Genomic DNA, 18007 nt, shown 5'->3' with positions numbered 1-18007 from the left:
TATGAAATGTCGATAAGTTATAAGTTACTTTTTACCTTATTAATTATAAAACGTTTTAATTACATTTAATGAAATTCATTGAAGTAATTTTATAAAACATGCATCAATGCTGTTTACATCTCTAAATCTCTTTACTATTATCTTCAGCATTCGAAGAGGGTAATGCATTTTGTTGAGTAAGTTTATGTATTAAGTTTTCTATCTTATCAATATCAGTTAAACCTATAAATTTATCGATAACTAATCCACTTGAAATTGCTACAATAGCAGGTACAGCTTTCACTTCAAAGAAATGTACCAATTCTGGATTCAAATCTAGATCTACAATAGCAGGATTTAATTCATCCATTGGTTCTATAAGATCTATCAATTTAGGTGTTAGTATTCTACAAGGTTCGCACCAGTGAGCATGAAAATTTACGATAACTGGTACTGAACTATTCATTACTTTATTAACAAATTCCTCTTTGCTATTGATTTAAAATTGTTTCTTCTGTTGCCTAGACAGATAAACATTACGTACTAAAATTGAAGGGAGTTTATTGGTTTGGCGCAGCATTTTTGAATGTTTTAAATGTCTAATAGCTCTTCCAGTAAAGAATTAAATGGTCACAAATACAATTAAAGAGCTCTCTTCCTGGTCACTGTATGCAGTCAATAAAATCAATATTTTAGTAATAAATCCTGAAATGTATGTAAACATGGGAAGAATTAATTAGTCTTTTATTAATAATTTACACAGAAATTTAAATACAGAAGATACTTACTACAAATATTCTAGGTGGTTTAACAGATTTTGTTATAGAAATATATGTATAATATCATATAAGTAAACATTTATATTATACACTGTTAAATTACACAATTTAACGCAATTGAAATTATACATCAGTTTACTTTTGGGCTTGTAAAGTATATAATAAAAACAATTACAGTCAGCATTCATAAAGTAAAAATACGGGATTATGTACTCCTACAATAACTCTAAATACCAAATTAGTCATACTACTAAAAAAAGAGATGCAAAATGTAAATATTAGTTAGTGTTCATTTATAGGTAATATTGTAAAATAGAAGAGCTCCAGAGTTCAATTCAAAAAAATAGATAATAAATTACGAAATGTTTATTTTATTGCAATATAAAGATGGAAATTTAGAAAAAATTTCAATTATATTCTTTTGTTGTTAAGAAATATTATTTCCCTTGGTTAAATGAAGCATTCAAAATGATTACGTCCATCCTTTAAAAATATTCTTTACCGTCTATTCAAACCAATTAAAAAATCGTACTATTTTGTGTGATGTGCTACGATTTAAATTATTCATTTTTAAATCTAAACGCATACTGATTGTATGATGCAATCATTAAAAAAGTAAATTCTACATCATACTTTACATTACATTTAGCAGTAAAAGTAAACAAATTACAAATCATGTGTACATACACATTACACACCAGTACTTTGTACGAACATTTTCCAACAGATGGCTATAGATAATTTATTCTCGCAAGATCTTCGAGCATAAAATTTAAATGTAGATATAGGGAAGTTTGTTTTATACTTTTAGGGGAATCACTCACTGCAGAGTGAACTGAGCTATTGTTGTTTGAAATTAAACGTATCTTCCATGGAACGTTAAAAGTACAATACATGTAAAAAAATCTCTTTAACTTTTAGCTTTTAACATTTATAGAAACATAATTAAGTGAACAGTTCATTTGAAAAATGATGAAGCTATGGCTACAACTACTGTTGGAATGGGTAAATAGTAATAATGCATGAATTGATATGTTTGAGGAATTCAGATGCATTACTTGACTAAATCATTATTTTGCAATAAACACGAAGTCATTTATAAAGTTTTTGCATATTTTGAAAGATGTATTTGCGACTCATTGTGTGTACTCATGATTTGTTTATAAAATTGCAGCATTCAGTATTCATTTTTTATTTCGTTCTAAATTTTTTATACATTTTTTGCAATAAAGTTTATACAAACATACGTAACAGTTTGAAATCACTTAATAGTAATCATAAATATATAAATATTTAATATATAATTTAATATATATATATATATAAATATTTTAAATAACACTTTGATGACAAATCCTAGTAAAAAGATTTGTTTGTAATTACAAAATGTTTAATACATTTATAACTCTAGTAGATTGCTGAACATTGTGTACTTTTTAAATTTGATACAAATGTAAATAAATTAATATTTTAGCTCAATTGCTTAGACGTAGCAGGAATAAATATGAAAGATATCAAAGATTTAGAAGATGGAAAGTTTTATAAAAAGTTGTTAGAATTATGGTAAGTAATTTCCTATTTTACTGTGTTTATACATTTGTGAAAATATTGATAATCATCAATTTTAATGTACGAATTAAATACGAATATTTACATAGTATTGACTTTTATCGAACTTAATTCTTCAATATAGATTATATTTTATGTTATATTTTACAGTGCTTGGAAAGGTACCATCGATATATCAGATACTGAAAATATAGTTACAAAATTTTTACAAGGTATTCTTAATGTTTTATTTGTACAATTAAAATACTGAAGAAAAACAATACTATTGAATTAGGTAAAACATCTTTTATTTTGTTTTTTCTATAAAATATCTATATTTCTTACATTTTATACAGATAAATATCCTGAATTTGTATATGATATGGAAGCATTGGAGGAGATGGATCATATAGATATTACATCCTTACTTTTATTACATATATGCCAATACGAACCTACTTTTTATGAATCGATGTGTAACAAATTACAATATGAAATTCAAATTCAAATTAAAATGTTCTTAGAAATGGTCATTCCTTATGGGAAAGAAATAAATAAACAGTCTTTGAGAGCTGCAATATCTGAATTGGAAAACGGAGCACCAAAAACACCAGTAACACCAAGAACACCAAAAACAGAATTTTTGAAAGATTTTTTGAATACTCCTGCTACTACACGATCTGCTCAGAGTCATAGATTATTATACCAACGAAATCGTGAACTAAAAAAGTTAATAAACGAATTAGAAGTTGAACGATTTGAAAAAGCAGATTTACAAGAGGATTTACAAATACAACAAAATAAAATAGAAAATTTACAAAAACGGTTAGAGGAAAAGACAGCCCAATTGAAAGCAATACGAGATGAAAGATTACCGCAGACCCCACAATCTTGTAAGAAAAGCAAAAATACAGTAGATTGTGAACAATATTATAAAAACGAAGTAGATCATTTGGAAAATGAGCTACTAAAGAAACAGGATGAAATAGATAAGTTAGAAACAGAGAATTTTAGCTTGTCTAAAAAATTAGCAGGAATAGAAAAAGAATGTAAATGTTTTAAACAAAAATTAGTCATATGTGAAACGTCATTAGAAAATATGCAAATTGAAAGAGAAATTAAAGATAGAGAACTGTCGTGTCTTAAAACTTCTAATGAAGAATTACATGCTCTTTTGAAAGACCTTAATAGACGAGATGATAAGGAACAGAGCTTTGAAATTGATGGTGTAGGACTCTTAAATTTATCTACTCCATTTCTAAACACCAGCGAAGCACTTAGTACAGTGGTTGAAATACAACTACAAGAAGCAAAAGAAGAATCTGCTTTGTTGAAAAGCCAAATTGATGTTTTAAATCAAAAATTACAAGAGAAAACAATACAGTTACAAGATACAGAATTTAAGCTAGATACCACCATGAAAAAATTCACTGAACAGATCAAATCTCTACAAACAGAAAACACGTTAATAAATCAGAAGAATCAAAGTTTGGAATCAATATGCACTTTTCAAGAAAATTCATTGCTCCTAATTGAGGAAGCAAAAAATAGTCTAAACGTCGTAGTAGGTACTTCGAAAGAAAAAGTAAAAGATTTGGAAGACCTTCTGAAGAACGAAAATATAAATAATAAGAAATTAAATGATGAACTATTAGAGGCAAAAAAACAGATACATGACAACATTGTACATACAGAAAATTTAACGCATCAAAATAATTTGTATAAATCTTCTATTGAAAACTGTAATAAAAATTTGAAGAGTATAATATTTAATAGCCTAAAAATGAAAAATGATGTAAATAATTTAGACGATGCAACAACCAAACAGCTTATTGAAAGACTTGAAATATGTTTACACAGTTTTAATGAAAAAGCTACTTCTCAACAAATGGAACTTGAATCTTTAAATAATGAAATGGAAGAAATTAAATCAAAGGTAGAACTGTATCAATTACAAATATGCAAATTAGAAGAAAAAGATAAACAAAATGTTGAAGAAATATCAAAGCTGAAGAAAATTAATGAAGAAAATGTAAAAGAGATTAGTGAACTCAATATTATTGTACAGAAGAATATTTCGTCTTTAAAAGAAGCTCAAATCCAAAAAGAAATTGTAGAAAAAGATTTATGTGTCCTTAAGGATAAGATGCATAAGAAAAATGAATTATTAAAATCGTCTGCAAGAACTATACAAAATTTAAAAGAAAATTTTGATATCCTTGTAACAGAATACTGTTCAACAAAGAAGAATATAATGAATCAGATAAATAAGTACAGTAAACAAAACAACGAAATATTTAAAAACGTCTTGAATACTTGTAAAAGAATACATAATAATTTTGTTCAAGAACAAAAGCACAGAACGGAAACAGAAAATAAACTTACTAATAATAAAAAAGAATTGAAAGATAGTGAAAATTTAAATACGTCATTAAAAAGTAACTTAGAGAAAAATAAACAAACAATAAGTGAATTAGAGGCAGAATTAACAAAGATGAAAGAAAAATTAAGAGAATCTGTTCAAGAATCAGAAGATATTCAGAAAATGAACGAAAAAGTTGAGAAAGAAAACGAAGATATGAAATCCCAAACTGAAAAAGCTTTGTTGGAATTACATATTATAAATGAAAAACTTAAATTATTGAAAGTCAAAGATGAAAAAATTGCTAATTTAATTAAAGAAATCAGTTCTTTAAAATTAAAAGAAGAACAAATTATTCATCTGCAGAAGGAAGAAGAATTCAAATTAAAGAATTTCATCAAGGAATTGGAAATAAGAGTGTCAGAGAAGCAACGCGATTCAGACGAATTAAAAATTCAGATAAAACTAACACAAGAGACATTGGAGCTTGCAGAGAATAAATTTGAAAAATTATCAAAAGAAACAGCTGATTCTGAAGCGAAAATGAAAGAAATAATTATGAACCTTCAAGAAGTAAGAACTACTCAAGATGCAGTTTTAAGTACTCAGGAAAAAGCTCTAAAGGAAAGAGATTTACAGATGGATAAACTTCAGAAAGAGTTTAATGAATCGAAAGGTATGTTAAATATGCAATTGGAGAACGAAAAATCATTATGTCAAAGTTTGCAAAGTAAAAATTCCGAATTACAAATCCAGTTGTATAAGCAGATCAAAACCACAGAAGAATTACAAGAAACATTAAAGAGAGAAAAGGAGGAACATGAAAGAAGTAAAGAATATTGTAAAGTTGTTGATGTAAGAAAATCAAAAATTGTACAAATTTGTAACGAATTAGAGCATTCAGTTGCAGATTTGAAATTGGTAATCGCAAAAACAAGTCCAACAAAAGAAAACTTCTATTCGGAGATTTACGACGCGTCTCCTTTAAATAGTGGTGATGATACAGTTGATAATATTTTAAATATTGTAAAAACATCTATTAATGAAATGGACGCATCACACAAATTGATTTTCTATCTATCTAATGTAAATACAAGTTTAAATAAAATCGTGGAAAATCAAAAACTCAAACTCGAGGATTACTCTAAACAATCTGAAGAAATCAAATCATTGAAGAATGAGGTATATAAATTGAAGAGTACAGAAGAAAAACATGTGAAGCATATATTAAATCTAATCAATTACAAGGAATCGTTACGAGATTCGTTACAGAGTATTATCGAATTCAGAACAAATTTAGATTCATCTTTGGATGAACTGAAACAGAAATGGGATAAATTAATAACAAAATCTTATAACGTCTTTACGATTGACAAATCGGCTTGTGACGAATTGAAAAGTATACAAGCAAAAAAGTCATACCTTGAAAGTATTTTATCTAAATATAACACTTATCATCTGCAAAATATAATGACTATCGACGCTATTCTATGGGAAAATTTCCTGTGGACAGAAGATGCATTGAAAAATACATATTTAAATGTAACAGGAAATGAAGTCATTCCTGATATTCCTACAAATACTTTCTTAAACGAGAAAACAGTCATTGAAGCTGAGTTACAGAAATGTGTAACTTTAGAAAAGGATATTGCTGAAACTAAGAAAGAAATAGATGATTTTTCTAAAACAATTCTTACATTGGAAGATGATTTTAAATTTGATGAAACTAAATTTCAGTCTAAGGTGGAAAAGGAATTGCGATCTAAAATTAATGAAATGATAGAAGAGAGGAATGACGTTGGAAGTAAACTAAATTGTGCACAAATGAAAAATGCAAAATTGGAAGGCCATATTGAAGAACTCCGAAAAACCCTGGAAGAATTAAAAGCTGCTACATCAACACAAATGGAAATTTTGAGGAAAGAAAGTATCCAACTAAAAGAAGACAACTTAAAGCTACAAGAAGAAAACACTGAATTGAGGAAGAGGCCGAAGAAAGAAGACATTGATGAACAGATAAGAGACATTCATGAAAAATATAAAATTAAATTAGATGAAATTAAGCAAAATATGGTAGGCACATTAATATATATTATTTTTGCAATCATTATGATTCGTTTATTCCTGTAATACGTATTACAGAAAACAGCATATCATGAACGAATATCTCAGTTGAACAAAGAACAAGAACAATGTGTACAGGAAAAATTGGAATCATTACAAAAGAAAATGGAAACACAATGTCGTAAACAAGCAGACGAATTGAACAAATATAAAGCACACGCTGCAGGCCTGAGTTCACAGATTTGGAATCTGGGAGAAAAACTCTTAAGTGAAAGACAAGAGAACAAAAAATTACAGAAGGAGTTGAACGATCTAAAAGATCAACAAATGTTTCCATCGATTGAGTACAAAACTTCGAAGTAAGATAAATTATACTGTAATAACAAAACCGAACAATTTTTATAATTTCTAATTTTCATTAATATTAATGAACACTTTTTTCAGTTTCGAGAAAAAAACTTTACTATCAGGAGAAAAGAAAGAAGAGATTTTACACAAAGTTTCAGTGATACAAGAAAATACAGCATACGAAAGAAGATGTAGCATTAGAAGTATACAAGCATTGGGTAATGCATTCAATGCAGAAGACGAAGAAGGAGAAGTTTTTGATAATATTTATTTAGGTAAGTTGTATATAATTCGTGGATTAATGTTTCAAATAATGTAAATGAATTTAATTTATTAGCTGACATGAAAAATGGCCATACTTCAGTCATCTCCGACACTGATCGGTTAACTATTCTGAAAAAAAGAAATGCTCTTTGCAAACCACATTTGAAATCATCTTATCCGGCCGAAACACAATGTAATTCTCTACCGTTTACGGAAGAAGAAATCAAAGTAAGCAACTTTTGTGTTTCTTTTTTATTCTTAACAATATTTTATACATAAAATATTTAACTTGTTCACAGTCAGGCTCAGTACCGGATGATATATTTAATGATAGTTTAAGTCAGAGTCTACTGCCTGAACAGAAAGCAAGAAAAAGAGACAGAACTCAGGTAAACACATTTTAATTGAATTTTATACATAAGGTAACCATTGTGATCTTATCAATACTAATGTAATTCTCGTAGACATCGTATAAAAAGCCGGGCCCCCCAACACCTAGTAGGAATGGCGGAAGATTGTCACTACAAGTAAATTATTTGCTATATTACTATGTCTATGCCAAAATTAAAATCAGGTTACTGATTACTTATTTCTCACATTTTAAAAATAACAGGGTAATGAACTAAAGAGTCCAAATTCAAGAATACTAAAGGAGAGAAATAAAGAAAGAGCAACAACTACACCACGCACATTGAAGGGTCTATTCCTTTCAAGACGACAAGATGAAGTAAGGATAAATAATACTAATCATTTACTCTTAATTTGTACCATTGTAATCTCCACAAATTTGTTTTCAATTTAACAAAGTGTTTCAAATACAATTTACGTTCACGTCATCTTATGCTATCATAGTACGCTTTCCTTGAAAAGAGAATAATTAAAATAACAAAAGATAATTATAATGGAAGGATTAAAATGGTACATTTTGAATATTAATATTAATACAATAATATTTTAAACAGAATACAGCAGTTACACCACGAAATCGTAGAAGCAGTATTTTCCGCAAATATCGTGGTACAACCGATAGATGAAGACCATCACGTATATAGCAGGAAGTATTAATTAACATCGGTATTTTACAATTGTAAAATGGAAAATCTATTTTTTCTTCTATATTTCCCATCGATTTAAGAATTGTACAAAAGAATATAGTATTATAATCGTAACAGTTGACTGTTCAAATATGAAAAAAGGAAAGTCTTTGTCACTCATACATTATAGTCATTTATTTAGATAATTAAACAGTTTTATAATAACGGTAGTATTTGAAGATTTTGACATTATAAAAACGCTGATGTTATGAAACAAATAGTAAGTCATACCTATTACGATATTGACTGAAAAGTATGTGTAATTTTAAATAACAAGTACGTGTAATTTGTATGTAAATGATTTAAAAACACTTATTGTAACTTATCAACTTAAAGGAGAACTCAATGATCAGTAAAGTTTTCTGCGTTGCATGTACACCTGACTGAATACGTTCTATGTATTGTACAATTTAAAACCTATTCAATCTGATACATACATTAAAAATGTATCACAAATCGCATCCTTCTAAAATTCGGCCGTCTTGGATACAATGAAAGTTTCCTAATCTCTCTTATTATTCAGAATCTGATTCCTATAAAAAAGATATATCATTAATTTTACAGGTAATTATGGTTTGAATCTCTAGCTGTTTTTATTTCAAAATATAAACCTTTGGGAACAGTTTTGTATAATTTAATTACAAATGATATCATTTAATCTTATATTTATGATTTAATATTATAAATGACATCATTATTGAACTAATGTACCATAATTTTAATATTATAAAGCTTATAATTTAGATGGATGTTATTAATTGTACTAATTTCTAATTGTAGATTAGTGTAACTTACCATATATTGACCTTCTACATAGCGACCAGAATTTCTGGATGTCCTCCTTAATTCTCTCGGCTCTGAATGATCTTGACTTCTTCGCCTAAAAATATGAAAGCTCATCATTATAACAAGAATCTTTTAATAAAGTGGATAATGTCGAATATTTCACTTCACTAGATTATAAAAAGAAATTACTTACGACCTTGATTGGATCTGCATTGTCTTAAGTTTATTATCTATATCCTGAGAAGGGCTTGTAGATGCATCCTCAATCATAGCCGATAGAGACGTCTGCATCTGTGTAATATCACTGGTTTCGTAAAATCCAGCTGCCCTAGATCCACGAGTTATTGATACTTTAGTTACAGCTAATCTGAAATTGAAGATACGTAATAATGGATCATGAACACCATGCTTCACTAACAATTTTATATTTTTTCTATTTCTATATTTTGAAAAATTATTTTTTTAAAGAAATATATAATATTTTAAAATAATTAAATGAGAAGAAACGGAAGTGAAGTAAAATTTTACTCACGGATGTTTCCTCGGACCACGTTTCTTCTTGTGTTTACTGCAAGAAAAACGTTTTATTGGTGGAATTATGATGGAATTAGTTTTACAAGTAAAGGGACAAAAATTTGGTATTACTTGTTCGACTCTTGGTAAGAGATTTTTTCGTGCACAGTTCTATGCAGTATGAACATACACATATATTATAGAATCACACTTCGCGTACATACGTATCATTGCGTTCCAGAATTACGTCCAAAAGAACAATTAACAGTCTGAACAAAAATTGGTAGAACTTGTCCGAGTATTAAATACCCAAATACCTAAAGACGTGTCTGTAATATTGCGGTGATTATAGAGAACGGCGTGTTAAAAAATACAAAAAACTTCGATGGTCAAGCAGGAGATGCGAAAGTAATGAAACTTATTTCTGCTATGATTTTTAGCGAATTTTAGAAGGAAAAAAACCGTGCAAAGAACAGCGTCGTTTGAACGTCACGAATTTAAAATTTTGATAAAAAGCAGGATGCAGGAACTCGTTGGGGAAGAGGGTCATATTTCAATTAATATCACATAATTATCATATCTATCACCAATTTGTATATTATCAATATATAAACAGAATACACAGTATTTTAGACTTATTTGCTTTCAAATTCTTAGACTCAACAAAACACACATCGTTCTCTATGTACTTTTCTTTTGCAGGCATTCCAAAAATATTATAGAATCTTTCTATCAACAATATTAATGAGTAGTTTTTAATATTACTTTCCTTACACTATAGAAGTTGCGAGTTGATTTAAATATAGGCGTCAAGAACAATAGGTTTCATCAATTCCTTATATAACTTTTGTCGTTTACAGAAATATGTATAGGTTTGATATATGACTTGATACTTTGACAATATTACATGTGTATATGTATATAGATATATATGTGTATTTATATGCGTGTGTATACACATATATACATATATTATTATCCTTACGCTAGTTTGAAAGTTGATTTTAAAACAGGCACCAAGAATAATAGACCTCATCAATTCCTTATACAATTTTTGCCCCTTATATATGATTACATACATTATATATTTTGCTAAAAGGTAATAATTCTTAGCTTGAATAACGATCAGGTAGCCTGCAACAAGCGATTCATAAGAGATTACTACCCATGCAAAGACAACAGATTTATAATATACGTAAAGACGCTAATGGTAAAAAGTATTTATTAATAAATAAAGCACAAGCATGCAATTAAATGATAAAAGAATAAACAGCTATTGCTTAAAAAAGAATATTCTAGTTTGTAGGATTTATCTAATGATTAAGGAAATAGATATTAATGTGTAGAAAATAAAAATATTAATGTTGCACTGCAAATTGTATTAAATAATATCCTTCAATACAAAGTACCTTTCACAAATTTAATCGGTTATTCATGTTATAATTTTTAGTGTAAATTTGGAACATATTATGTATTATATTTTAGACTACAATATATACATTTTAGCAAAGCATAAAATAATGATGCAAAGTAACATATGGTAAAGGCAAAGATAGCTGTAACAAATTATTGTAGTACTGACTGTATGGATTCAGTTTAGCATTCAAAGATATTACAGTGCTGTGATAACAATAGCTAAAAATGTGTGCACATTATACGTGAATTAAAATAACTACGCAAGCATGTAAATTTAGTATCCAAATCAGCGATACTCTCTATAATTATTTAAAATTTTTATCATACACAGCATAAAAAAATATACAATTTAAAAGCAAAAAAGCGTGTTTTGCATAATTAAGATTACGAATTAATAAAACAATGTTATACAAACTTAGTAGCATTGCATATTGCAATTGCTTGAAAGTACAATTATTTCTACTTCTTAAATTGGTGTGAAATAAATAAAATGTAAAGAATATATTACTATTATTAGTTTGGTGTGAACACCTAACTCACCCAGAAAATTCATGATCAGAACCTTCTTCAGGCTCATCTACTTCTTCTTCTTCTGCAAAAAAATACAAAAGCACGTGAATAAAAAAAAATATTAATTATTATGTTAAAATAGTTTGAAGTATATCATTTTATTCTTTTATATAGTTAGACTATAAAAACATACCAGCTAAATGATCCTTCTTGCGTCTCGTATAAGCACGCTTGCTCGTTACCGGAACTTGATCTGTTTCTCCGTGTAAAAGACTGTTTCTATACAGAAGTAAAGGCTGCCAATCCTCTCCCCGCGAGGAAGGCATTCCTGCTTGTAATCTTTTATCAAGAAAATTTAGCCTACAAAATAAATATAAAATTATTTACAATGTATATAGTATCGAAATTACTGACAATTAAGTTCCTAAAATTTCAAATAGATCATCTTCTCAAGTGCTGCAAAGTTTTCAGGTTTAGTATTCTTAACTATTTTTAAAATTGAATATTTATCTGTTTGTATATTTTACATATAAAATTTAAATTTTATATATTATTTAATATTATTTTTAATATTAAATTTTCTTACAGTTTATTTTATAAAGCTGATCAATTTGGCTGCTAAGAATCGTTATCATAATAAAAAAGAAACGCTTACACGACGCGTTTATCTTGTTTGAGGAGTTTGTTCGTAAACTCAGACAAGATTTCAAGGAATGATAAATTCGGTGGTGGTCCAGTGGGATCTTGTTCGATGCCGTCTGGTGGTGTAATGGCGAAAAGAACACCCGATCGATGCAAAGCAGTAATTGCTTCTCGATTTTTAACTGCGTCTAACCCAAATGACAGAGCGAATCGTTTCGCAAGTTCCTGAAATATTTTCTATCTTATTATTTCGTAATGCAAAATATAAAATGCTTATTATTGAATGCAAACCTTTATCGCAGTGAATTCTTCACTGTTTCTGTTGACTTTGCCTTTCTCGGCAATTATTTCGTTATACAAAATATTCAAACTATGTTGCATTGTCAATGCACAATGTGTTTTATTAATGTCTCTTGCTTTTCCTAACGTTGTTTTGATAATATCTCCGTAATCGTTGTAATATTTTACATAGTGTTTGAACACATCCGCTGCTGCTTTGGTAGGTATCATATTATATACAATTAACTTGCAGTAACCTGCTAGAAAGTTTCTTCTTTTATGTAACTCTTCAATTTTCGAATGTTCGTCGTGTTCATCTACAAACGAAAAATACATCGATTAACTTTCATTATTTTAAAATAAAGATTTCATTATGGACATTGCTAATAACGTACCATCTTCTTCTTCGAAAAATACGTATTCTTGTATAAACCGATTAAGCATGTTTTGCATCGCTTGGTCAGGTTCGTAGACCAACTGATGCATCAAAGGATTTGAATGTGTCGTTAATTGATTACAAAATAGCACTAATAAGTCGCATATTGTATTGTATGCCTCTTCTCGTAAATCTGGTGGAGACGGCTACAGAATTGATAGATTTTACACATTATTTACATATTATCAATCAGTCATTTGTATGGAAAAATATGAAAAATAATTACTGTGCCACTGCCATCGCCGCTAACAAAATGCCGCATGGAGCCCATGAAAGAGTGTAATCGTTCTTTTAATTGTCGACATTCATCTTCACCTCGATTTCCAGAATCTACTGATTCCATAAGATGGTTTTGTCCCCACAAAATTGCAAAGAAGCATGCACTAATACAATACTTCACTGCTCCATGTGGTAAACATCTGCAACAGCATTTCTATTTTAGGAATATGATATTATTTTTCTGAGTTTTTCTAAATAGTATACAATCATTAATAGTACTTAGATGGATCTTTGGCGTCTTCAATGTCCTTATACAAAGAGTCCCATATACCCCAGGGATTCATATTGTGACAGGAATAAAATATTGACACTTTCTTAAGAGAATAAACAACGTTAAACTTTTCATCCTCGTCAGGTTCTTCGTCTCCCTCTATTAAATTTCTGTATTCATCAATAGCTTCTTTATATTTATTTACAATAGAGTCGATTAACGTTGAACGCGCTACATCACATCTATATTGGAACATGTGAAGCGTTAAACATTTATATTCTTTTAAAATTTTTTGAAATATATTACAAAACTTCACCTAGTGAAAATAGCGTGTCCTTCTATACACATATGCTCCAAAGTTTTTGCGGCTGTGTCCAAAACTTCAGTGTCATGCATTTTCTCTACAATCGTATGAATTTTATTCAACAACGACTCCAAATTTTGCTCTTGTCGAGACTTGATATAAATATCTAAATCAAAATACTGAGGGATAGCGAGCAAGTTTGCAAGCTTTTCAGGATCCGCTCTGTATTTATCAAGCAATAAGGGTAGTGTTTGAATAGAGTGCTCCGTCAATCGTTGTTTATCATCGTGGACTTGTTTCGTTTCTTTCGCGGATAGTATCTTCCTAGTTGGTCCCCTACCAACTGGGGCTTCGCCTATTTTTTAAATAAAGATAAGTTTTCATTGTTTACAAAATTTTTTTAAAAAAGCGGTACAAATAAAATATTACCGGTAGCAGCCTGTTTTATACAACAGACCATCAGCTCAATTAATGATGTCTCTTTTTGGTTATCTAAAGATTCCTCTTCAGGTCCAGCTTCTTCTAATAGCAAATCCGTCATGCATTCCCAATCTTTCATCATCTGATTTGTTTCAATCAACGAATCTACCAGATATGCACCATGTTCGTGAAGTTCTGATTCAATGAAGAATAAAACAAGATCTCGAATAAGTGGCGTATTCGGTAGGCGCTTTTTTCCCCGTTTAGTCTTCATACCAGCTACCGCTTCGTCATCAGGTCGGAATAAGCGTTCGTTTAAAAATTCACCCGCTGCCTGAGCAACGGCACGATGAGACGAATACACCAGTTCATATACATGTTCGCAATCCTTGTCGGTCAGAATTTCTCTATGGTGTTTCAAAATTGAAATGACAAGTTTAACAGCTTGTACCGCCACATCGTACTCCTTATCCAATGTCATTGCAACAATGCGATCTTTAAATTTACTTGTGAAAAGTTCAAGCTTTGTCTTTAGTTCTTCTGAAGCGTATAATGGTTGCAACGCTTGAAGACACTTTAAGCGGACCTCGCCAACTTTATCATGTAATGTCCAACCTAGGAAATTATATTAAACATATAATTATCAATATAGGAATACTTGATCTTATAACAGTTATATTTACCTATGTATTTTAAGTAAGAATCGTCTAAGAAGTTTTGATGAAACTTCTTCATCCAAACTCCAATCTCTGCCATACAAATCGCTCGTATTTCTGGCAGTGTGTCTCTATAACGATGCACAAATACAGACTTGAACATGTACGTAAGCATGTTCTTGATTTCATCCATGTTTTCCTCAAGTTCCTTTCGTTTGGCCATTAATGACTCCAATCTGTCTGCAGCTCTCTTTTCTCTAGCTTTTTGTCTTTCTGCTTCATATTGCCTCTGCGTATTGTCCAAATTTATTGACACAGTGAGAGCAACATCAACTAAGGCTGTCATTAGTTTCATAGCTACAAATAACATTAAATTTTCAAAAATGTAAATGCATATGTAATTTACATAGAACAGTATATCTTACCAGCTAACGTTGCCGTGTGTCTAAAAGCTCTCACTTGTGAATCCGAAAGACCAGTTAATAATGAGATTACATTGTCCATTAAAAATTGATCGTAAATTATAGAATATTGACATTGCCGAACTAAAATTTGAACGAATTCACAAAAATTCGCACGAAATTTTTTCCACTGCTGTCCTGTCATTATCAATGGATATTCTCCACTTTCCTACATGACAAGTAACCAAGTAATCAATTAAGCATGATATAGTAAGTATTAATTAAGCATGTATAATATATACCTCGTCAAACTCTTCAGTCATTTTTCGAATAATTGCTACGTGTTCCATTGTTGACTGCATCTCTGGGGTGATACGACCTTTACAGCCACTTGCATTAATGAAAAACTGCATTAACATCAGAAGAGCATTTTCCCTATTAATTTTATATTTTTCTATCCAATCATCAACAATAGTCTGGAAACAAAACAAATATATTAATAATGCAATTTATTAAAGGTAATATTAAAATCTATTGGCTACCCTGGAACTACTAATATGAAAACATTCTGACACACTTAAAGCATTAATATAAAAAAGTAATACAAAATTACAGTACAAATTAAAAATGTAATTACTATGTACTTTTCAATTTAAGATGCCTCATAATGCTTAATATTCCTATTTAACAATTGTTTAATCTATATTTTTTAAAGATTTCATATACATACAGTTAATGAAGAGCGATTATTCCTAATAACATAATAAAGGCTAGCTTCATCTTCCAAACTATGTGAATTATTTGTTCGTTTCCCACGTCCACGTCCACCACCTCCTCTTCCCCTACTAGTAGTAGTTGGAATGTAATCAGTATCTATTTCTTTATATTTTGGTTGTTGTATTGCTCCTCCTGCAAGAAATAGTACTTATTCATTCTAGTTAATAATAAATTCTAGGTACTGCTTTAAAACATACCACGCAACCTGGCACGTGTATTCCTCGTAATTCTCATATTGGTTGGTGTTAGTGGTGTCATAGGTTGTTCAAATAGAGATTGATTCTCAAAATTATTTGATTGTTCTTGATATTGATGTTGTGATGTACCAGGTGAACTATAACTTTCGGATGAATAATGTTCAGGGCTAAATGTACATTGGTGCATCGTCATTGGTGCATCGTACTCTGGAGGCACCGGATCATCCATACGTATTCTTTTCCCTCCTCTTCTATGCATCATTTTGTTGTTCTTCTATTATTACTATCCCTAGAGGAAAATATCTATCAATTTTTTGTCCAACTCTCATTTCAGAAAAATAAGGTCAAATACTATTTTATGATAGAATTTATAAACAAGTAAAATTTCTGTTATTTACAAACCTGTAAGATACTCCCCGGCAAGTGCGGGGATTAGGGATTTTCACAGAGTCTTACGTTTTCACAACTTGTAACTGCATTTAAAGTATATTCGCTCGAAAAACATTGCAAACACGCATTGATATGATTCTTCAAATAACCCCGGCTTCCTGCAAATATTCACCGATAGTTTCACAACGCATGCAAATGTGTACTGATAAACATGGTTATTATTGGTCGCTTGTCAAAATACACAATAAAGTGTACCAATAGGGGAACATGTCACAATTCACTTTTGAATTATATTTGCGGAGTTGAACTTTACGCGCGGAAACTTTCTCATGATCGCTACAAAAATAACAGTCTACAAAAATTAACACAATCGTGGATCCGTTATTTCGTGAAACGCGTTAATGTAGTGTTCATCTTACAGATAAATAATTATCTATAGCGGCAAAAAGGACTGCTTCTTTTGCAGTCAAAAGGATTCTTTTTTCTCGTAGATATTTAAATTAATAATTATATTTATGTACTACTTATACGGGAGAGATATAATATGTTCTGAAATAACTTCTTATACATATTAGGCTAGATTCTCATTATCTTTTTAAAGCTGTCAGGTAGCATTTGAATATCGTTTTCCGTTGTGTAAGTCTCAAAAATGTTGCAAACTCTTCAAAAGGATGATTGCATGATTTGATGTGCACATTTGCACTGTAACTTTTTTCTTTGTGAAAATATTCTCCGAGGTTTTGTTAAAAACTTATTAACGAAAAACACGGACCAATCAGAGAGCGAATACGCCCTACGAATTCTTGCGCGATAGCAGGCTACGCTGGGCTACGCTTAGTATAGTGTTGGCTTCATATTGAACTCGAGGTTTGTACAAGTCAGCGCACAACAAGCTGTTATACCATATTAAATAAAAATAATACAATATTCGATCAGAATTCGTGCACCGATTTCGTGACACATTTTTGAAAAACAAGTGGATCCCTAACTAAATGGATGAGTTTCCTATTAATCTCCTGTGAATTGCTGATTTGTACAAGTCTCGAACTCAGCACGAAGCTAACACTAGCTAGAAGTAGCGCGCCAGAATTTGTAGGCTGTACTTGCATTCTGATTGGTACGTGGAAGTACATTTTCACTGAGGAAAAAATGACTTCAAATCACTATAGGAATCATCCCTTTAAGGGCGAAACAATCCAATCAGTGTCACTACACTCGCATAGAAGAAACCCATGCACATATGTATATGTATTTCAAAACTTGCATAGTTTCAATAGCGCAATGACCAGTTTAGGAGTGATCAATTGTGTTTTCTAAAAGTCCAATCCAGGACTATTCGGCCTCTTAAATGT

The 18007-nt window shown here is 30.0% G+C and overlaps 2 protein-coding genes and 1 long non-coding RNA gene across 9 annotated transcripts; 1 reads left to right on the top strand and 2 right to left on the bottom strand.

Moving 5' to 3' along the window:
- Positions 1-427: 427 nt before the first annotated feature.
- On the bottom strand, positions 428-1488 carry LOC143258863 (uncharacterized). The gene is made up of 2 exons (XR_013032770.1): positions 768-1488; positions 428-684 (listed from the first exon to the last, which is right to left on the bottom strand). It is a non-coding gene; the product is annotated as an uncharacterized LOC143258863 (long non-coding RNA).
- Positions 1489-1624: 136 nt separating this feature from the next.
- On the top strand, positions 1625-8814 carry mud (mushroom body defect). 2 transcript variants are annotated; one of them, XM_076519177.1, is made up of 11 exons: positions 1625-1763; positions 2233-2321; positions 2478-2539; positions 2663-6741; positions 6811-7091; positions 7177-7355; positions 7418-7572; positions 7644-7733; positions 7809-7871; positions 7958-8071; positions 8307-8814. In XM_076519177.1, exons 1-11 carry the CDS (start codon positions 1728-1730, stop codon positions 8376-8378), a joined length of 5220 nt encoding a protein of 1739 aa, XP_076375292.1. In that variant the 5' UTR covers positions 1625-1727; the 3' UTR covers positions 8379-8814. The 2 variants fall into 2 exon arrangements, with proteins under 2 accessions (XP_076375292.1, XP_076375293.1); XM_076519178.1 differs by lacking the exons at positions 1625-1763; positions 2233-2321 and having other exon boundaries at positions 2521-2601.
- SA1 (stromal antigen) lies at positions 8559-17401 on the bottom strand. Of its 6 annotated transcripts, none has more exons than XM_033478710.2 (20): positions 17224-17401; positions 16668-16813; positions 16266-16554; positions 16022-16200; positions 15594-15767; positions 15316-15520; positions 14918-15247; positions 14244-14849; positions 13827-14169; positions 13519-13752; positions 13247-13439; positions 12980-13166; positions 12597-12901; positions 12319-12530; positions 11857-12023; positions 11694-11745; positions 9757-9792; positions 9418-9591; positions 9234-9318; positions 8559-8971 (listed from the first exon to the last, which is right to left on the bottom strand). In XM_033478710.2, exons 3-20 carry the CDS (start codon positions 16525-16527, stop codon positions 8954-8956), a joined length of 3762 nt encoding a protein of 1253 aa, XP_033334601.2. In that variant the 5' UTR covers positions 16528-16554; positions 16668-16813; positions 17224-17401; the 3' UTR covers positions 8559-8953. The 6 variants fall into 6 exon arrangements, with proteins under 6 accessions (XP_033334601.2, XP_033334600.2, XP_033334599.2 ...); XM_033478709.2 differs by lacking the exon at positions 17224-17401 and adding an exon at positions 17075-17200; XM_033478708.2 differs by lacking the exon at positions 17224-17401 and adding an exon at positions 16911-17068.
- Positions 17402-18007: the final 606 nt, after the last annotated feature.

The sequence above is a fragment of the Megalopta genalis genome, chromosome 2, assembly GCF_051020955.1.
Source record: "Megalopta genalis isolate 19385.01 chromosome 2, iyMegGena1_principal, whole genome shotgun sequence".
Lineage (NCBI taxonomy): Eukaryota > Metazoa > Arthropoda > Insecta > Hymenoptera > Halictidae > Megalopta > Megalopta genalis.
This window is presented reverse-complemented; position numbering and strand designations above follow the sequence as displayed.